Source organism: Mustela nivalis, assembly GCF_964662115.1.
Source record: "Mustela nivalis genome assembly, chromosome: 4".
Classification (NCBI taxonomy): domain Eukaryota; kingdom Metazoa; phylum Chordata; class Mammalia; order Carnivora; family Mustelidae; genus Mustela; species Mustela nivalis.
In genome coordinates, this window is record NC_139023.1 from 137,557,041 (window position 1) to 137,577,313 (window position 20,273).

Here is a 20,273-nt window from a genome sequence, read left to right on the forward strand (position 1 = left end):
CTGATCCCAGGGTCCTAGGATCAAGCCCCGAATCAGGCTCTCTGCTCAGCAGGGAGCGTGCTTCCCTTCCTCTCTCTCTGCCTGCTCTCTGCCTACTTGTGATCTCTGTCAAATAAAGAAATAAAAATCTTAAAAAAAAAATACACAAAATGCCTTGCTTGAAATCTGATTGAATCCTGGTCTGGGGGGAAAAAAAAAGCTGTAAGGATTTGTTTTAACAACTGTCAAAATTTAAGTATGGACTGGTACTGGGTATCAGGGAATTATTGCTAATTTTCCTAGTTGTGATAATGTTATTGTTCTTGTGCTGGGGAAGTTGTTATTCTTAGGAGATGCATGTTGAAGTACCTAAGGGTAAAGTATAATGACTGCATCCTACTTTCCTCACGCTTCAGAGGGAAAAAATCACAATATAGAGGAAACAAATATAGCAGAATTTTAAAAATATGACTGATCCTGTCATGTCCATGTCATATTCAGCTATTTTAACTTGAATTTAAGCATCACATAAATTTTCAGCATTTATCATATACCTTAGAGAAACGAAAATAAACATCGCGTATGGGTATGCAATGTACTATTCTTTGAAGTTTTCTGGTCGTTTGGATATTTTTTATTTTTTAAAAATTATTTTATTGGGGCATCTGGGTGCCTCAGTAATTAAGCTTCTGCCTTCAGCTCAGGTCGTGGTCCCAGGGTCCTGGGATCCAATCCCGCATCAGACTCCCTGCTCTCCGGGAAGCCTGCTTCTCCCTCTTCCACTGTTTGTGTTCTCTCTCCCGTTGTCTCTCTCTGTCAAATAAATAAAATCTTTAAAAAAGTGATTTTATTTATTGACTTGAAAGAAGGCAAGAGAGCATAGAGAGGAAGAAGCCAACTCCCCACTGAGCAGAGAGAGCCCTACATGGGGCTCAAGGGAGTCTGGATCCCAGGACCCTGAGATCATGACCTGAGCAGAAGCCAGAAAATGGACTGAGCCACAGAGGTGCCCCGTGGATATTTTCATAACAACTTTGCGGGGAAAAACTATTACAAACGAAAACTTTCCAACCATCCCCAGTTACCATGTATAAAACACGAACTCTTTAGCGTAACTGCTGATTTCCGCATCATCACCTCAGTTCATTATCACCAGAGTACATTTTGCATATTATATTGAAGAAAGGATAACACATAACTAACTTTAGATTTCTTCTTCCCTTGCCAGAGGTTTCTATACTGTTTGCCCCTCCCCGCCGCCCCCCTACCCGCGCGTCAACTTTTTTCAAATTCCAGTTCAGATGTCAACTCCTCCGTAAAGATTTCTTCCCACATTACTCTTTCAAGAAGAGTGCTCCTTTTCTTGAACAGTTATTCATTATTGCACCGGAATATAAACCCCTCGAGCCCGGGGGCCGGGTTTACCGAATTGGGGCTGGCACACGTTAATTTAATAAACGTTTGCTGAAAGTAAATAAATTCAGTTCGGCCGTGTGGAATCCTCAAATTCCGTGTTTTCCCCCAAACCCTTAATTTCCAAGCATGATGCTTGAAACTGCGTAATAGCTAAAACTGGGTTATCCGTTTTCTCTGTATGTAACTTTGGCACAGAACCCTCAACGACATATGAGGCGCGGGGCGCCCCGCTGCATTCCCTGCTCGCGATTGGAAGCACAGACATCATCTGGTGCTGAAGGCATTTCTCTCGATCTGTTTCGAAGCAGAGCTCGCAGACGGCCGCTTCAGCCTTCCGCTTTCGGGGCCGACGCTTGCCGGGACTTCACACGCTGCTCCGAGGCTCCTGCCGGCGTGGAATCGGACCCCCCGAGGACGCCGGGGACAGCGCGTGCCTGCGGCCTTCCGACAATGTTCCCCCCGGCCTTCCGACAATGTTCCCCCCAAGGCGGCCGCCTCGTGTCCTTTCGCGAAGTCACCAGAGGGGCAAAGAGCCCAGCGTGAGTGACGTGAGCTAATCGCCAGGGAAAGGTTTCACCCCCAGCGCGGTCGCTCAGGGCTGGCCAGCTCGCTTGGCCCCTCCTTCTGGCGGGGGCACTGGCCCGCCCACCGTTTCCACATTGCCCAATAGGCGCGGATGCGGCTCCAACCGCGGCCGGTGGGGGAGGTGTTCGGCGGCCAGACGCTGAGCGGCCGTTCACGTCAACGTGGTGACGTCACGCGTAGACGCACCTGTCGGGCTCCCTGGTGCTGCTGTTTCTCTTCCCCTTCCGTGGCTCGGGGCCGGTCTGGTCCGGAACCCACAGCCCCTTTTTCACAGTCCCAGTCCGCCCGCGGCCGGGATTTGGCCTGCGTTAGGAGGGAAGAGGGTGTGGTGGGTTGAAAGGCATTCTACTTCATTTCCGAGTTGGAGCGTCGATTCAGGTTTAGTCTTTTAAGAGGGAAGTGAGGTTGGAGATTTTTATTTTTAATTTTGGGTGGAAGCAGTTGACTTTAGGGCCCTCCAAAGCAAGCGGATTTAACTTAATGATTCTCCAGTGTTTGAAGGAGGACAAAAAAGGTCCCACCTGGCAAAATTTCTGTAACCTCTTCAGTAGAAAACCCAAGGTATCTTTTATATTGCAGTAGTTTTTGTTGTGTCGAGCTTTCTTCAGGTGGAGCTCCCAGGGTAGCTAGGTTTTTAGCTTTGAAACAGATGCAGAATCCAAAGGCAGCGCAAAAAACAGCCACCGATTTTGCTATGCCTCTGAGCTGCAAGGTGAGTTGCATTGTATGAGTGAAGATTCGTTAGCTGTTATGTTCACAGATTTTGGGTCAGCTGATGCCAGGGCTCTCGTCTTGGTTGTCTTATAACAGATACCTACATGATGTCAAACCTACACGGATTAGGTATATACCCTCGGACGTTCTTTTAAGATTTCGCCTACTTCCTTTAGGAACTGTCGAAGGACCTTTTAATAGAGTGCAAGTAGGTCCCAGGAGAAGATAAATATTGAACTCAGAGAGTGGGTTTTACCTTTGCTAAAATTGCCCAAATATAATACTGTTTTTCTATCTTTAGTCTAAATTTATGTGTTCTATCAAGACATAATTTGTGTATATGTGTAACATTTGTGTTTTGATCTTGAACTTTGATTAGAAACTATTTTAGAATCTCAAATAATTTCCCCATATAATAGGCTTTATTTGTATAGTATTTAAAAGTGGAACACAGGAAGTTAATTACTTATTATACATATGTATAAGATTTCTGAAATTTCTTTTTGTTTTGGAGGGAAAAAAACCCCTTATTTATAAGAATTGAATCAACCATTTTCTTTCCTTTTTTTTTTCTTTTTGATAATTCAGAAGTTCACTATATAAACTTTTTTGATCCATGCAATTAAGTTAATGCAGCATCATTGTGGCTTGTGTCATTGATTGTTGGATCTTTCCAGAAATGCTTTGCTTTTCATCTCTGAACGGTTTAATTTAATTTACAAGATTCTTTTCTTGACGAGGTCGGTATGGAAATAGTTTAACTGATGTCAATTTTATGTGCCTTTGTGAGTCACTAGAAAATACTATCTGTGTAGCCCAAGAGTACCTGTAAGAGTGCTAATGTATATATTGTTGATTTTCATCTTAAAAGGTGCTGGTGATTGTTGCTGCATAGTGTGGCTTAAAAACCAGGTGTGTGACTTACAGATACTTTCTCAAATTGAGTATGCTTTTATGACCTCTGGTTGATAGGAACAGCCACTATTTGCAGAATCCATGCCAACACCCTCCCACACCCTACCTCCCACACTCTTCAAAGACTGATTCTTTGCTTGGAAAATGTGTCAAATGATTTTAAGAGGTCAATAGAACTATATAGTACTTATATTTTGGAAATTGTGTCTTAAGCATGTGTTTCCAATCACATAGTTCATTAAGAATGTAAAAATCCAACTTGGTAATGGGTATATACAGTGGATTTGCTGAGATTATGGTTTTATGTTAATAAATTGGCTATTTTCTAGGTTGTATTGTTGGTAGGCTTTCCATTTCCTGTTCTGTAACATGTTGGTAATAATTTTCAGACCACTCAGGGAGCCAGATTTGATCTCTGTGGTGGGTCAGATATCAAAGCAGTATCCTGTGGCATTTGGGCACTCTCACTGCTTTGTGGAACTTTCATCGGAGTTTTCAGTGAAACTTATCAGCAGTGATGTAACACATATAAATGTTAATATTTATTAAGTGATTTCTGTGATTTTGGATCATTTGTGGTTTTTTGTGGATTATCTCAATTATCACGCCAACCCCAGGAAACTGGTATTTTGTTTTCCTGTTGTACAGATGTGGAAACTGAGGCACAGAGGATTTAATTAACTTGCCCAAGTTCTTAGTAAGTGCCACAACCGGTAGTATGATTTCAGAGCGCTTGCTCTCAATAGCTGCAGTATATTTCATGTAACACTAGTCAAAATTTTAGAGGAAAAGTTAGGATGAGAGATACGGTACCGTCGGTTCATTTATTTTTCAATTATAAAAATAATTTAAAATTACAGAAACTGGAAAATATTTGAAACCTTTATTCTACTCTAATAAAGTTTTTTTGTGTGTTTTCTCATACTCACACTCATATGTGTATGTAGACATTGTGGCTATGATTTGTGTTGATTTTTAAGGATGAAATTTTCTTCACTTAAGTATAAATTGTAGGATCAACCCATGTGGGGAAACTGCCCATTTGCATTGCTAAATACAGAGATTTAATCTGTGTCTGACTGGAACCAGTTAAATAAATATATTCTTTGCCCTTTTGAGAAGTGGTTGAACAGTTTGTCTTGTACAATCATGAAAATTACTTAGTTTTCAAAGAGTAAGTCTTCCACATCATCTTTTTGTTGGATTTTTGTTTGCCTTTCATTTTTTTTATAGTCTAAGCTTATATTTTAAAAATTTTTTTGTTTTTCTTTTTGTTTTTACTTCTAAAGTTATCTAGTATTTTTAACTTTTGAATGGCTCCAAAATTTCTTATGAATCTAGGAAACTTTCTTTAGAGAAAACATCTGCTTCTTTTTTTTTTTTTTTTTTTTTTTAAAGATTTTATTTATTTATTTGACAGAGAGAGATCACAGTAGACAGAGAGGCAGGCAGAGAGAGAAAGAGAGGAAAGCAGGCTCCCTGCCGAGCAGAGAGCCCGATGCGGGACTCGATCCCAGGACCCTGAGATCATGACCTGAGCCGAAGGCAGCGGCTTAACCCACTGAGCCACCCAGGTGCCCAAAACATCTGCTTCTTTTAGAGGGTTATTCATTTAATACTTTTTTTGAAGAAAAACATAAGCACAACAATTTGGACATGGAACTAACTTAATAGTAGAGACAAAATATCAATTTATTACTGCTTTTGGGAGAAATCAGTTTCATTATTGTTATATCTTGTATGTGGTGACAATTTGTATCAGAATAAATACTTTATTACTATTGCAATGTTCTGGCCTAAGTTTTGTGATGTTGTATGGAGTAGAGGGGTCATTCTTTGGTAAAGTAAATTTGAGAAACTTTTCATAAATTTTGGTCACGCAGTTAGTGTTTACCACAGATTTTCTCAAGAGCCTTTCCTTGCTGTTAGCCATTACAGTTCTAGAATGGGGTCTGCTCTGTTAACCAAACTTACTTGACTGTGAAATCTTTTACTGGACTTGTATTCTGTGCACATCTCATCTTCAGATAATTTTGTTGGCTTCTTGGCTCCATAGCTTGATTCATGCCAGTAGTTTTGCTTCAGTTAACTTCTCCCATGTCTGCCCCATGAAATCCCACTTTTAAGGTCAAACTCAAGTGTGACCTTGAGTCAAGTGACTCCAAAGAATGCTTCTCACCACCAGTCACACTGGGATGAGAGCTATTTCTTTTCGAGCTCTTAAAACACTACTGCTGTCTTCTGTGACATCTCTCTTGTATTGCTTTTTATTGTATGGCTATACATTACCTTCTGGGAAAGTATTACAGCATCCCTTTTGAGGACTGTATGTAATGCAGTTTATGTTGAACTTGACTTGAAAGCTGTAGGACCTATGCAATCATGATGCCACTAATCAATAAACATTGTTTTTTAGGGGCACCTGGCTGGCTCTGTCTGGAGAGCATTGCTTCCTTTTGATTGTTGACCATTACTTAGCAATAGTTAGAATATGTATATGAGATGCTTAAAGTATTAACATGAAAATGCTTCTTACACACAAGTGGTTAGATCAGTCAGCATTTTATTTCTCTGCCATCATTCCTTGTGAAACTTGTCTGTCTCTCTAGTTACTAATATTTGGGATTTTCTTTCCTTTTTTCACTGAGATTGTGCCTTTTTTTCTGTTTAGCTTACCAGTCAGCCAGAGAGCTGACTGGTAACGGCTTAGAAACTTAGCCATGGTCCTTAGCCCTACCTAGTCTCCCTTACAAGAGAGGCAAAACTTTTTTGGGAGCTATGGAAAATTGGTGTACCTATTTACCTATGTACTGTGTGAGTCCCTTAGCCACAGATTTACAGAGTCTTCCTATTTCTGCTCCCACCCTCCGGTTCTGGTGGGGTTCTACTTAGTGTTTGGAATTTGGGTTCTAGATTTTTGAACTGAATGAAGGTAACTATTCCCTTCATTGTAGTCTGGCCCAGCAGAACTGAAGTCAAAATGTGTAATCCTATAGTTGGAAAGAACACTCCTGTCTTGAGTCCCATAAGATGTAGGAGACTAAAATTTGTTTCTTCCAGCTGTTTTGAATCAGTCAAGTCAGAAACCTTGCAGATATCTTGGGTTTTTTCTTCACTGTTCCTCACAATTTATTAGTTAACCTTGCCCTCTTAAATATTTCTCAGAATTTTTTTGACTCCATATTGTGATGTCTTATGTTATTTATGCCTTCAGTATCTCATGTTTAGGATTGTTCAAGGTTCTACTGGAATTAGAGTCACCTGACTTCCAGTGTTTTGCTCTTCTGTCTTCTATACTGGGGCTACTGATGGCTTGCTAAAATTCAGTTGGTCATGTGGTTTGTCTTAAAAACTCTTAATGGTTTCTCATGTGTATAAATGAGTAAATAAGTTCCTTTGCACAATGTATGAGCTCTTCCCTTTCTGATCTGGCCTGTGTCCACCTCTCCAGCTACTCTCTTGTTCCTTACCTCTTATTTAAGCCACCCAAGCAGGTTTTGTTACTATGCTGCTGTGTTTTCACATGTACTTTTTTTCCTTGTCTGTACTAACTTTTCACCTTATAGTTAGCCCAGTTCACTCATCCTAATCCTTCAATACTAAGCTTAAACATTCCTTTATTAAATGTTCATAGACTTTTCCAGGTAGCATACTTATGCCTTTTTAGTGTTGTCCACATACCTTGTATATTCCTCTCCTTTGATATTTGTCATACCATACTGTAGTTATTTATATATCTTTTACCTTCACTACTTTGGGAATAGGGACCAAATTTTACTCATTACCCCAGTACCTGGCTTTGTGCCTGGTACGTGATAGGTACTGAGTAAATGGTTTTCGGATAAATTAATAATCTGACAGCTAATTTTGGCTGTGAGGGAGATGATGATCCTACAAGCTGAGAGAGGGAGTGTAGGAGGACAAGCAAGTTTGGGGCAAATATTTATTCAGCTTCAGTTTTGTTGAGTTAGAGTTTACATATAGCATCCAAGTAGAGATGCGCTATTTGTTTGTTACCAATTTTTATTTATTAATCGTATAAATTTTAACTGCTCCAGCAAGATTTTGTAGATATAGATAAGATTATAAAATTTATATGGAAAGGCAAACTAGAACAGCTAAGGCAATTCTGAAAAATAAGAATAAAGTGTGACAAATTAATCTGTCCAGTTTCTAGGCTTATTTCAGAGCTAGAGTAATTGAGTCTGTGGTATTGTTGTAGGTATAGACACATAGATCAGTGGAATAGAACATAAAACTGTGAAATAGACATACACAAATATGCCCAACTAATTTTTGACAAAGGCAAAAAATAATCAGTGAGAGAACTTTTTTTTAAAAAAAGATTTTATTTATTTATTTGACAGAGATCACAGGTAGGCAGAGAGGCAGGCAGAGAAAGGGGGAAGCAGGTTCCCTGCTGAGCAGAGAGCCGGGATGCGGGGCTCGATCCCAGGACCCTGGGATCATGACCTGAGCAGAAGGCAGAGGCTTCACCCACTGAGCCACCCAGGTGCCCCGAGAAAGAACTTTTTTCAGCAAATGCTGTTGGAACAATTGGATATCCAAATTAAAAAAAAAAAAAAAGGACTTCAACCTATGCCTTAACACCATATATAAAAACTCATGCCAAATGGATCATGGGCTTACAAATAAAATATAAAACTGTAAAAAAATTGAGAAGAAAACATTTGGGAGGTAGATTTTTAAAGATTTTATTATTATTATTTTTTATTTGACAGACAGATCACAAGTAGGCAGGCAGACAGAGGGGGAGGGGGAAGCAGGCTCCCTGCTGAGTAGAGAGCCTGATTGCAGGGCTTGATCCCAGGACCCTGAGATCATGACCTGAGTTGAAGGCAGAGGCTTAACCCACGGAGCCACCCAGGTGCCCCTAAGTTTTCTAGATAACACCAAAAGTATAATCCATAAAGGAAAAATTGACAAATTGAACTTCATCAAAGTTAAATCTTTTTGCTCTGTGATAGACCCTATCAAAAAGAAGAAAGTCAAGGGCACTTGGCTGGCTCAGTTGGTGGAGCATACAACTCTTGATCTCAGGGTTGTGAGTTTGAGCCCTATGTTGGGTGTAGAGGTTACTTACTAAAAAATAAAAATAATAAATAAAGTCAAGCTACACAGTGGGAGAAAATACTTGGAAACAACATACCTGACAAAGGACTAGCATCTAGATATATATTTTGAAGTATAAAACTTAACAGTAAAAAAAGCTATCCAATTAGAAAATGGGCAAAATATATGAATAATCAATTCACTGAAGAGGTTAGACAGATAGCAAATAAGCACATAAAAAGGTGTTCAACGTGATTAGCCATTAGGGAAATGCAAACTAAAACTACAGTGAACTATCACTACACACCTATCAGAATGGCTAAAATAAAAAGTGGTGATGGGATGCCTGGGTGGCTGAGTTGTTAAGCATTTGCCTTTGGCTTATGTCATGAATTGTGCCTGGGAGTCGGAGTCCTTGCTGAGTGGGGAGTCTGCTTCTCCCTCACCATTTGTCTCCCCCACTCCCACCTCGTGCTCCCTGTCACACATGTGCTGTCTCTTAATAAAATTTTTAAAGGAAATGGTGACAGTGGGAAGTGCTGGTAAGGATGTGAAGAATCCAGATCACCCATATATTTATTGTTGGTGGGAATGTAAAACTGGTAGTTCCTTAAAAAACTAAACAGTTCCTTAAAAAACTAAACATGCAATTACCATATGACCCAGTTTTTGCACACTCTGACTTTTGTCTCAGAGAAATGAAGGGTTAAGTTCACACAAAAACCTGTGCATGGATATTTATAGCAGCTTGACTTGTAATACCCAAAACCCAGAAAAGAGCCAGATACTCTTCAGTGGGTGAATGGTTAAACTAGGGTATAGCCATACTGTGGAATATTACTCAGCAATAAAAAGGGAAGAACGGTTGCTACATATATAACAACATAGGTGAATCTCCAGAGAATTATGGTGAGTGCAAATAGCTAACCCAAAAGTAATATACTGTATGGCTACATTTATATGACATACTTGAAATGGCAAAATTCTAGGAACAGAAAATAGATTATGGGTTGCCAGGGGTTAAGGAGAGGTGGTGGTAGGGTTGGAAGAAAGTAGGTGTGGCTATGAAAGGGTGACATGAGGGATGCTGTGGTGATGGACATATCTTGAGTGTACTATCAGTGTCAGTATTTAGATTGTGATACTGTTCTGTAGTTTTTCCAGTGGTGGAAATTGAGTAAAGGGTACACAGGATATCCTTGTATGATTTATTACAACTGCATGTGAAATCACAATTACTTCAAAAAGTTTGATAAAATAACATGGAACACCTAATATATGCCAGGTGCTGTGCTAATGACCATCAAATATACAATGCTGAACAAAAATTGACACCTTGCCAGACCTTATGATATATATTATATTTGGGAAGACGCTAATTAAATAGTCACATAAATAAGTATAACATTACAACTGTAGTAAGTGATACAAAGGAGAGATCTAAGAACTAACAATGAGGGGCGCCTGGGTGGCTCAGTGGGTTAAGCCGCTGCCTTTGGCTCAGGTCATGATCATCCCGGGGTCCTGGGATCGAGTCCCACATGGGGCTCTCTGCTCAGCGGGGGCCCTGCTTCCCTCTCTCTCTCTCTGCCTGCCTCTCTGTCTACTTGTGATCTCTGTCTGTCAAATAAACAAATAAAATCTAAAAAAAAAAAAAAAACTAACAATGAAAATTTGACCTACTCAGGGAAAATTTGCCCAAGTAGTAAGTAGGTCAGGGAGGCTTTCCTTACTAGTTCCATGACTTTGGGTAAATTATTTAAACTCTGTGCATCAGTTTCCTCATTTTTTTTTTTTTTAAAGATTTTATTTATTTATTTGTGAGAGAGAGAGAGAGTGAGAGCGAGCACAGGCAGACAGAGTGGAAGGCAGAGTCAGAGGGAGAAGCAGGCTTCCTGCAGAGTAAGGAGCCCGATATGGGACTCGATCCCAGGACGCTGGGATCATGACCTGAGCCGAAGGCAGCTGCTTAACCAACTGAGCCACCCAGGCGTCCAGTTTCCTCATCTTTTAAATGAGTATAATAATAGTACCTAAGCTTTAGGATTGTGATTGTATTTAATCCATATTAAATTTACTCATATAAACTGAGTAAATTTGTGTCATGTTTAGGATGGTGTCATACATATAGTGAACTCTGTTTAAGAGTTTGTTAAATAAAGATACAGTTCATATGAGATCTAAAGAATGCATAGGAAGGTTGGTTGGATGGCGAGGAGAGGGTTTGTTCCAAGTTAAGAGAGCTGTAAAACAGGAAACAGCCTGGTAGGACTGAGACGAAGATCGGTGAGTCCAGAGTACTGCAAGAAGTACTCATTTCAAAATGAAGCTATAGAACTAGGCAGAGGCCAGGCTGCATAGGGTCTTGCCTGCTGTGTTTAAGAGTTTGATAGGTTGGTGAGAAGTGATTAGGACTTTAATCCGTGGAGTGGGGAGAGATTACTGATCAGACTTGCTTTTAGAAAAGACAATGCTGGCTGCAATATGGAGATCAGATTAGAGGGGGTCAGGATCATTGTATGTTGTGATCATTTAGGAATTTACTGCAGTAGACCAGGCTTTATCCCTGGAGATTTTCATAGGTTATTTCTAATCTTTATAACTGCAAGAATACATTTGTAGGCTACTCTGTGTCTATTATGCTTTGAAATGATTTCAAATACATTTTTTGGCAATTAAAGAGGAAAAGATGATTTTGTAGTATTTTCAATATTTTTTTTAAGATTTTATTTATTTGACAGAGAGATCACAAGTAGGCAGGGAGGCAGGCAGAGAGAGAGAGGGAGAAGCAGGCTCCCTGCTGAGCAGAGAGCCTGATGTGGGGCTCAGTCCCAGGACCCTGGGATCATGACCTGAGCTGAAGGTAGAGGCTTACCCCACTGGACCACCCAGGCGCCCCTTCAATATTTTTTTTTTAAGATTTTATTTATATATTTGAGAGAGAGAGAGCATGAGAGGGGAGGGTCAGAGGGCGAAGCAGACTCCCCGTTGAGCAGGGACCCCCCCCCCCAATGCAGAACTGGATCCCAGGACCCTGAAATCAAGACATGAGCAGTTGCTTAACCCACTGAGCCACCCAGGTGCTCTTCAGTATTTTTAATATGCATAATTTCAGCTGCAGTATTATGGTTTAAATCAATTTCTGTGAGCAAGCCTGGGAATTGAGTTTAGAACTTTAAAAGAATTATTACTGGTATCTAGAGTTCTTCTGTGCATTTCCTTTATGCTCCCATAGAATTTTGGATATAATGTAGCAGTGCTGTTCAGTATAAGTATTTGTGCTGCACATGTGAGCCACATGTAATTTCATTTTTTAAGCCGTATTAAAAAGGTAAAGAGAAAACTAATTTTAAGTCATGTAACTCAAAATATCTGAAGTATTATTTCAACATGGAATCAACATAAAAATTATTAGCAGAATATTTGACATTCTTTTTTTGCATTAAGCCTTAGAAATCTGGTAGGCATTTTACATTTGAGCACATCTCAGTTTGGACTAGCCATGTTCCAAGGCTACTGACAGTGATTGGTGTACAGCTCTGTGGGTTCCTAGGTTTGTGAGAATAGTTTTTTGTTTTTTTTTTTTAATTATCAAATTTGTAGAAATAACCCATCAAGCCCCGAGTTTAATAGACTTTTGGAACAGAGTTGGTTGCTCTTATTATAAAGGTGTGGGGGATAGATATCTCAGAGATATTGGTGAAATTAAGTTTGTTTGTTTTTTTTTTCCCCAGAGGGGAGAGAGTGAGAGGGGGTTGGGGGGGTGTCGAGGGGCAGGCAGAGAATTTTAAGTAGGCTCCTTGCCCAACTCAGTCTCACAACCCTGCAGTCATGACTTGAACCGGAATAGGCGCCCCATGCTTCACCCACTGAGATACCCAAGCACCCCGAAATTAAGTTTTAAAAACATTTTCAAAGAATTAAGTTGCCAGTTATCACTAATGGTTTTTGAGGCACTTTTAAGAATAAATGGAAGAGATATCTTGGAACTTGCTGTTTGAGGTCCCAGTACACAGACATTTGTAATTATTTTAGAGAGATTTTTTAGTGATGAAAAAATTGTAGCCTCCAACTAATGTTTATTGATGTGTGTTATCACATGTCTTAAAGCCCTTCTAGTCTGATCATGAGGTAAAGAAGTGAAGAATAGAATCCTTGTATTTTTTCCAAAATCTTAGCATATGTTGCTTTGATACATCAAAATTAAAAGGATTCTTGGAATTATTCATGCTTTTTTTTTTAAAAGATTTTATTTATTTGACACAGAGAGAGAGAACACAAACAATGGGAGTGGCAGTCAGAGGGAGAGGGAGAAGCAGCCTCGATGCGGGGTTTGATTCCAGGACCCTGGGATCAGGACTTGAGCCAAAGGTAGATGCTTGCTGACTGAGCCATCCAGGTGCCCCTATTCATGCTTATTTTTGAAAAGGCTTTTGGGTATTTACTCAAGAGCCACAATATTTAATTTGATTGCCTCTATGGACACTGCAAAGTTCTTAGCATGAGCAGTTGTTTTCATACTATTCTGTTTTAACATTTACTTTAAACATAAAACTCTTGCTTTAATTATGTTCTGACAATTATCGGTAAGTTATAATAGGCTGCCTTTGGTAGAGGTAACCCTAAAACATTAATGATGCAGTAATGCAAAGCAGCTAAGTTTTTCTTTGTAATCTCTGTGCTGGTTTTTGGTTATTCTCCCATGACCAGATTAATATTGTTGTAGAGAGCATTTGTTTATTGAAAATTGAATACATTTCTCTTTTTTACGTTATTGACTGAGTAACAATTGGACGTTTTGACATTTGCTATTTGTATATTATGTGCCAGATGCTGTGAATAGAAACATGCTCTTGAGGAGTATTCAAAACTTCACCTTCTCTAACGTAGTCTTTAAGTTAAGAAATTTATAATAGGGACGCCTGGGTGGCTCAGTTGGTTAAGCGGCTGCCTTCGGCTCAGGTCATGATCCCAGCGTCCTGGGATCGAGTCCCGCATCGGGCTCCTTGCTCCGTGGGGAGCCTGCTTCTCCCTCTGACTCTGCCTTCCACTCTGTCTGCCTATGCTCGCTCTCGCACGCTCTCTCTCTGACAAATAAAAAAAAAAAATAAAAATCTTTAAAAAAAAAAAGAAATTTATAATAATAAATCTGTTAAAAATAGTTTTGGGCAATATTTTATTTTTTTAAAAAGAAGTATAAAATCTTTACAAATAATTTTTAATTGTTGTAGCTCTTTGAGGTTATTTTTCCCTGTGCAGAAGGATGGTTTACTAAGGACAAGAGATTGTCTTAAAACACTTCAAATCCTCAGTGTAGAATTCAGCACTAGAATTGGAGTATGTTTAGTGCCATTACCTTTTATTTTCATAGATAGTTATTATGACATATTCTTGTTATACAAGGCTTACTGGTTTGACTGCTTTTCTGACTGTATCTTTCAAGTCCCACACATGAACCTTTCAAGGCTATTGCTAATATCTTGAACTCTTATTTAGATGTTGAGCAGATAAGGTGTATTTAAAAAAATCAAACTATTCAGGAGTCATATTGTTTTTAGAGAGTAAGAACAATGAAAACAAACATTTTTGGTATTATTGCTTTGAAAAAATGAAAATTATTGCTTATTATCGTATTTTCTATGGGTGATACTTGACAATGGACTCTGAAGATTTAAATTTTATAATAATGAAAGGAGAATGAAATTAATACTAAAAAAAATTTACAGCATTTTAAAATTAGTACTTCCATCTGGCAAAATACTCAAAAGGGACAAAAGAGTCTCCCTTTTGGACCTGGTACTTCAGTCATTTTGTTCCTTTCTCCTGTAGGCAACTTCCTTGGAAATCACTCCAGAGATAGTCTGTATGTACACAAACAGCTATACACTATATTTCTTCCTCTCCTCTCCCTGACTCCCCTGCCTTTTTTGGATAAGAAACCCTCACATGTACTGTAGTATATCTTAAACACTTCTTTATACTTAAAAAAAAAAAAAAAGATTTATTATTAGAAAGAGAGAGCATGCATGTGCATGCTCGAGGTCATGCGGGGGGGGGGGGGGCATAGGGAGAGGGAGAAAGAATCCCAAGAAGACTTGCCTGCTGTGTGTGGAGCCCAATACCTGCTCAGTCTCATGATCCATGAGATCATGACCTTAGCCAAAATCATGAGTTGAACACTTAATTGACTGAACCTCCCAGGTGTCCCACTTCTTTGTACTTTTACATTTTTAAAAATATTTATTTAAAGATTTTATTTATTTGAGACAGAGAGCAGGCGGAGAGGCAGAGGAAAAGGGGGATGGGCAGAGGGAGACTACTAGCTGAGTTGGGAGCCTGATGCAGGGCTTGATCCCCAGACCCTGAGATCATGACCTGAGCTGAAGGCAGATGCTTAACGACTGAGCCACCCAGGTGCCCCTTCTCTGTACTTTTTTAACTAAACAGTTGATCTTGCAGATTGTTTTATGCCACTTCCCAGAGAAATCCATTCCTTTTTGTAGCTGCATAGTGAGAATGGAATTATTAAATCATCCCAAAAGACATAGAGTTAGCTGTTAGTTGTTGTTACAGTGAATAACCTTAATATTTTTTTAAATATAGAAATCAGAAGTTTCTTTTTGTCCTGTTAAGCTAGGTGGTTTTCATTAGATATTGGGAAAATGTTAAAACCATTTTTTTCTTCTTTTTTCAGATAATCAGACAGCTAAATGGAGTCTGAGCAGCTGTTCCATAGAGGATACTATAGAAACAGCTACAACAGTATAACAAGTGCAAGTAGTGATGAGGAGCTTTTAGATGGAGCAGGTGTTATTATGGACTTTCAGACTTCTGAAGATGACAATTTGTTAGATGGTGACACAGCAGTTGGTAAGTTTGGCATTACAGCTTTTAATATTTGTGGCAATTAATGTCTAATAAATTATACATTGTTGCAGTTGGTTTTTTGCGTACCTTTTTATTTTTTAATTGAGTTGATTCATATAACATAAACAATCATTTTAAGGTGTTCAGTTCAGTGGCATTTAGCACATTCATGTTGTGCAACTATCACTTTTATCTAGTTCCAAAACATTTTCATTAACTCAAAAGAAAACCTTATAAAAAAAAAAGAGAGAGAGAGAGAGAGAGAGAGAAAGAAAACCTTGTATATGGGTAAGCTTAAAAATTTAAGTGTAACATAGTATGGAGATGTATCCTCAGAGAAATAGAACCTAATAGCATATACATAGAGATATCCAGAAAGAGATTTCTTTTTTTTTTTTTTTTAAGATTTTATTTATTTATTTGACAGAGAGAGATCACAAGTAGACTGAGAGGCAGGCAGAGAGAGAGAGGAGGAAGCAGGCTCCCTGCTGAGCAAAGAGCCCGATGTGGGACTCGATCCCAGGACCCTGAGATCATGACCTGAGCCGAAGGCAGCGGCTTAACCCACTGAGCCACCCAGGTGCCCCAGAAAGAGATTTCTGATGAAAGATTGCCTCACCTGATTGTAGAAGCTGAAGCCTACAATCTGTCATCTGTGAATTGAAAGCCCAGGAAAGCTGGTGATATAGTTTTAGTCTAAACCCAGGGACCTGAGAACCAAGGTAGCCAGTGGTGTAAGTTTCAAAGCTGCAGATCTAGAAGTACTGATGTCTGAAGGCAGAAGATAGATGTTTCATCCAGCAAAGAGCTGTTTAACCTTTCCTCTCCCTTTTGTTCTATTGAGATCCTCAACTGATTGGATTATGCTTACTTGCTATTGGTTAGGTCACCTTTTTTAAGTCTACTGAGTCAAATACTAATGGAAAGACCCTCACAAACATACCTATAAATAATGTTTTACCAGTTATCTGGGCATCCCTTTGCTCAGTGAAGTTGACATAAAATTAGCCATCATAACAATCAGCAGATCTTATGTGTAGAAATTATACAAAGTGAACATATGGTCATTATTATCCCTCAATCGAAAAATAAAACATTACCTGTTCCTTCAGAATTCTCCCTTGTTTCCCTTCCAATTTCAAAAGTGACTATTATTTTGACTTCTATTGGTATTTAAACATTATATAAATGGAATTATACTATTTATACTCTATTGTGTTTGGTTCATTTATGTTTTGAGATTCATCTATGCTGCTGAGTATAGCAGTAATTATTTTCATTGCCATGTAGTATCTCATTGTGTAAATATGCTGCTGTTTTTCTGTTCTATTCATCATATATTGTTGGCAGATATTTAGTTTTTTTTTTTCTTTCAGATTTTGGTCACTAATAATGCTGTTATTTTAGCGTACCTGTATTTTAGCACACATAATATTATTCAAATCTGGGGGGTTTATACCCTGGAATGGAATTCTTAGGTGATAGGGAATGTGGATCTCAGTAGTACTAGCTCCTGTCAAAGATAGTTTCAAAGTAGTTATAGCATGTTCATTATACCAGGTGTGTGTGTGAGTTCTAGTTCCTCCCCATCTTCACTAATACTTGGTATTTTCAGTTTTAAAAATTTTGGCTATTCTAGTGTGGGTGCAGTATTCTCACATTTCGGGTTTATTTTACATTTGTCTGAAGACTTAGGAGTTTAAATACCTCTTTTGCATGTTTACTGGATTTTTAGATTGCCTCTTTAGTCTTATTGCCTATTTTATGAGTTCTTTATGTATTCCGATTAAGAGTCCTTTATCAGATACATGTATTGCAGATGTCTTTTCTTGCTCTGGCATGCCTTTTCACTTTCTTAATGTAATCTTTTGATGAAGATGCCATCAATTCTAATAAAATCCAGTTCATCTTTTCCTTTATTTTTGTCTTTTTGTGTTCTGTTTAAGATCTCTTTCCATAGCTCAAGGTCATGAAGGAATTAGCTGATTTTCTTCTGGAAGTTTTATTTTTTGTGCCTTTCACATTTAGATTTATCATCTACCTTGCCACTAATTTTTATATGTGATATAAGTTAAAGGTTTAGATTCATTTTTTTCCCATATGGATAACTAGTTTATCCAGCACTATTTATTGAAAAGACCTTCCATTCTCCTGTGTACTGCGGTGACATCTTTATCATCTATCAAGTGGATATATTTCTGTAGATTTGTTTCTGGACTTTCTACTCTGTTATATTGAAATATTTTTATTTCTTTATGCCAGCATATATATTAAGTTTTGTTTTTCACTTTGGTCTTTTATTGTCCTGTAGACCATGTAATGTAGTCCATTTACATTTAATGTAATCACCGATATAGTTGAGTTCAAATCTGTTGTTTTTGTTTCCTGTTTGTCATGGCCCTTCTTTTTCTCTATTTCTGTTCTTCTCAGTACTTTGTTAGTTACACACTGTCTTGTATTTTGTTTGGTGCATTACTCTAGAAATTATAACATGTACTCTTGACTTTTTAGTTCTATAAAATTAGTACTTTTACCACTCTATGTAGAATGCAAGGACCTTAGGATATTTTACTTCATTTTATCCCCCCTCCCACTTTTTGTGCTATTGTTGTCTGTTTTAATTTTGCATATATTTTATATTTCACAAGACATTATTGTTTCGTGTCAGTGACTGTTTATTTATTCAAGATTTTATTTGAGAGAGAGAGAGAGAGAGACCACATGCACACAAGCAGCGTGAGGGACAGAGGGAGAGGGAGAAACAGACTCCCCACTGAGCAGGGAGTACTGTAGGGCCTCATCCCAGGACCTTGGGATGGTAACCTGAGCCAAAGGCAGATGCTGTATGGACTGAGGCACCCAGGCACCCTGTTAGTGTCTATTTAGATTTAGCTGCACCCGTTTAGATTTAGCACTCTATTAGTGTCTATTTAGATTTAGTCCTTACTTTTTCTGTTGCTCTTGATTCTGTATTGCATTTTCATGTTTCGGTCTGGATTAGTTATCTTTCTGCCTGAACAACTCTCATTAGGATTTCCTTTCATTACTATTAACAGTAAGTTCAGTCAGTGTTTGTAAAAGTTTTTGTTTCCCCTTTATTTTTGTAGGATATATTTGCAGTTATATATTTCCAGATTTATAGTTCTTTTCTGATTTTATTTATTTGACACACAGAGAGAGCATATGAAATAGGAAGTGGCAGCAGCAGGCAGAGGGAAAAGTAGGCTCCTGGTGAGTAGGAAGCCCACTGTGGGGCTTGATCCCAGTACCCAGGATCACGACCTGAGCTGAAGGCAGATGGTTAACCAACTGACCATCTAGGCATCCCCGTAGTCATTTTCTTTCTTTTTAAAAAAATTTTTAATAATTTTATTTATTTGAGAGAGTGAGAGAGCTTGCATGCATGCAAGAGAGAGAGAGCAGGAGCATGAGAAGGGGGAGGGACAGAGGGAGAGGAAGAAACAGACTTCCTGCTAAGTAAGGACTCTGGGATCATGACCTAAGCCAAAGGCAGATGTTCAACGGGCTGAGCCACTGAGGATTCCCTTATAGTCATTTTCTTTGAACACTTTAAAGATAAATTCTTGTGTCATTTGCCTTCCATTATTTCTGTTGAGAAGTCAGGTATCGGTCTAATTTTTTCCCTTTTTGCTGCGTTTAAGAATTTTTTCTTTGTTTAGGGTTTGGTTTTGAGAAACTTAACCAGGGCTGCCTAAGTGTGGTTTTCTTTGTATTTATCCAGTCTGGGGTTATTAGAGCCTCTTGAATTGTGACTTGTTTTTTATTTTTCCTTTTTTTTTTTTTTTTTTAAATCTTTGGATAATTTTGACCAGTGAATCCTCAAGTCTTGTTTCTGCCATTCTTTCTGCCATCTCCTTTTAGGACTCCAGTTACATGTGTTAGATCTTTTCTCTGAGATCCTTGTGTTTCTTAGGCACTCCTCTTAGGCACTTTGTTTTTGTTTTTTTAATCTTTTTTTTTTCCTTTTCATTTGGATATTTTAACTCATTTGGGTAAATACCAAGGAATGTAATAGCTGGATCATACGATAAGAGTGTGTTTAGTTTTATAAGAAACTGCAAAATAGTCTTTTAAAGTGGTTGTACCATTTGCATTCCCACCAGCAGTGAATGAGAAAGTTCCTATTGCTCCATGTACCTGTCACATTTGGTATTGTCAGTAGTTTGGATTTTAGTTGTTACAATAGGTATGTAGTGGTATCTCATTGTTTTCTATCAAATTTTGAATTTCAGCTATTTTTCAACCATCACATTTCGATTTGATTAATTTCCTATAAATTGCTATACTCTGGTAGAAATTCTCTGTTTTTTTTGTTGTTGTTGTTGTTTTGTTTTGTTTTTAAACATATTGATTGTTTAAAGTCCATACCTGAATATTCTACATGGACCTCTGGGTCTTTATGTGTTGCCTATTTTTATCTCTTGTTTTTCCAGTCTTTTGACCTAGACTTCAGGTATGCTTTTAAATTTTTCATTGAATGCTGGATATTGTATACAAAAATTAAAGATGCTCCGGATGATGATACCTTCACCTGTAGTGTGTTTAATTTTTTTCTTGGTAGACAGGTTGTGTAGAAGCAAATTACAATGATCCCATTAAAGATCAAGAGAATTTGCCTTATGGTTTCAGACTTTCTAGATGGTCTATATTTTGACTTACTTTATTTTTAGGGCATAGCCCTTGAGGATTTTAGTAGAAAGCTA

General features: G+C 38.4%; 1 protein-coding gene across 4 annotated transcripts in view; it reads left to right on the plus strand.

Moving 5' to 3' along the window:
- The first annotated feature begins 2,133 nt into the window (after positions 1-2,133).
- The window catches only part of CLCN3 (chloride voltage-gated channel 3), a 104,292-nt gene continuing 86,152 nt past the window's right edge, over positions 2,134-20,273 (plus strand). For 2 of the 4 annotated variants that reach the window (XM_082727280.1, XM_082727283.1), the window contains exons 1-2: positions 2,134-2,692; positions 15,377-15,552. In XM_082727280.1, coding sequence (XP_082583406.1) covers positions 15,393-15,552 — 160 coding nt within the window. In that variant the 5' untranslated portion in view covers positions 2,134-2,692; positions 15,377-15,392. Of the gene's footprint in view, positions 2,693-3,565; positions 3,607-15,376; positions 15,553-20,273 lie in introns of all 4 variants that reach the window. The other 2 variants (XM_082727281.1, XM_082727284.1) reach the window with 2 other exon arrangements.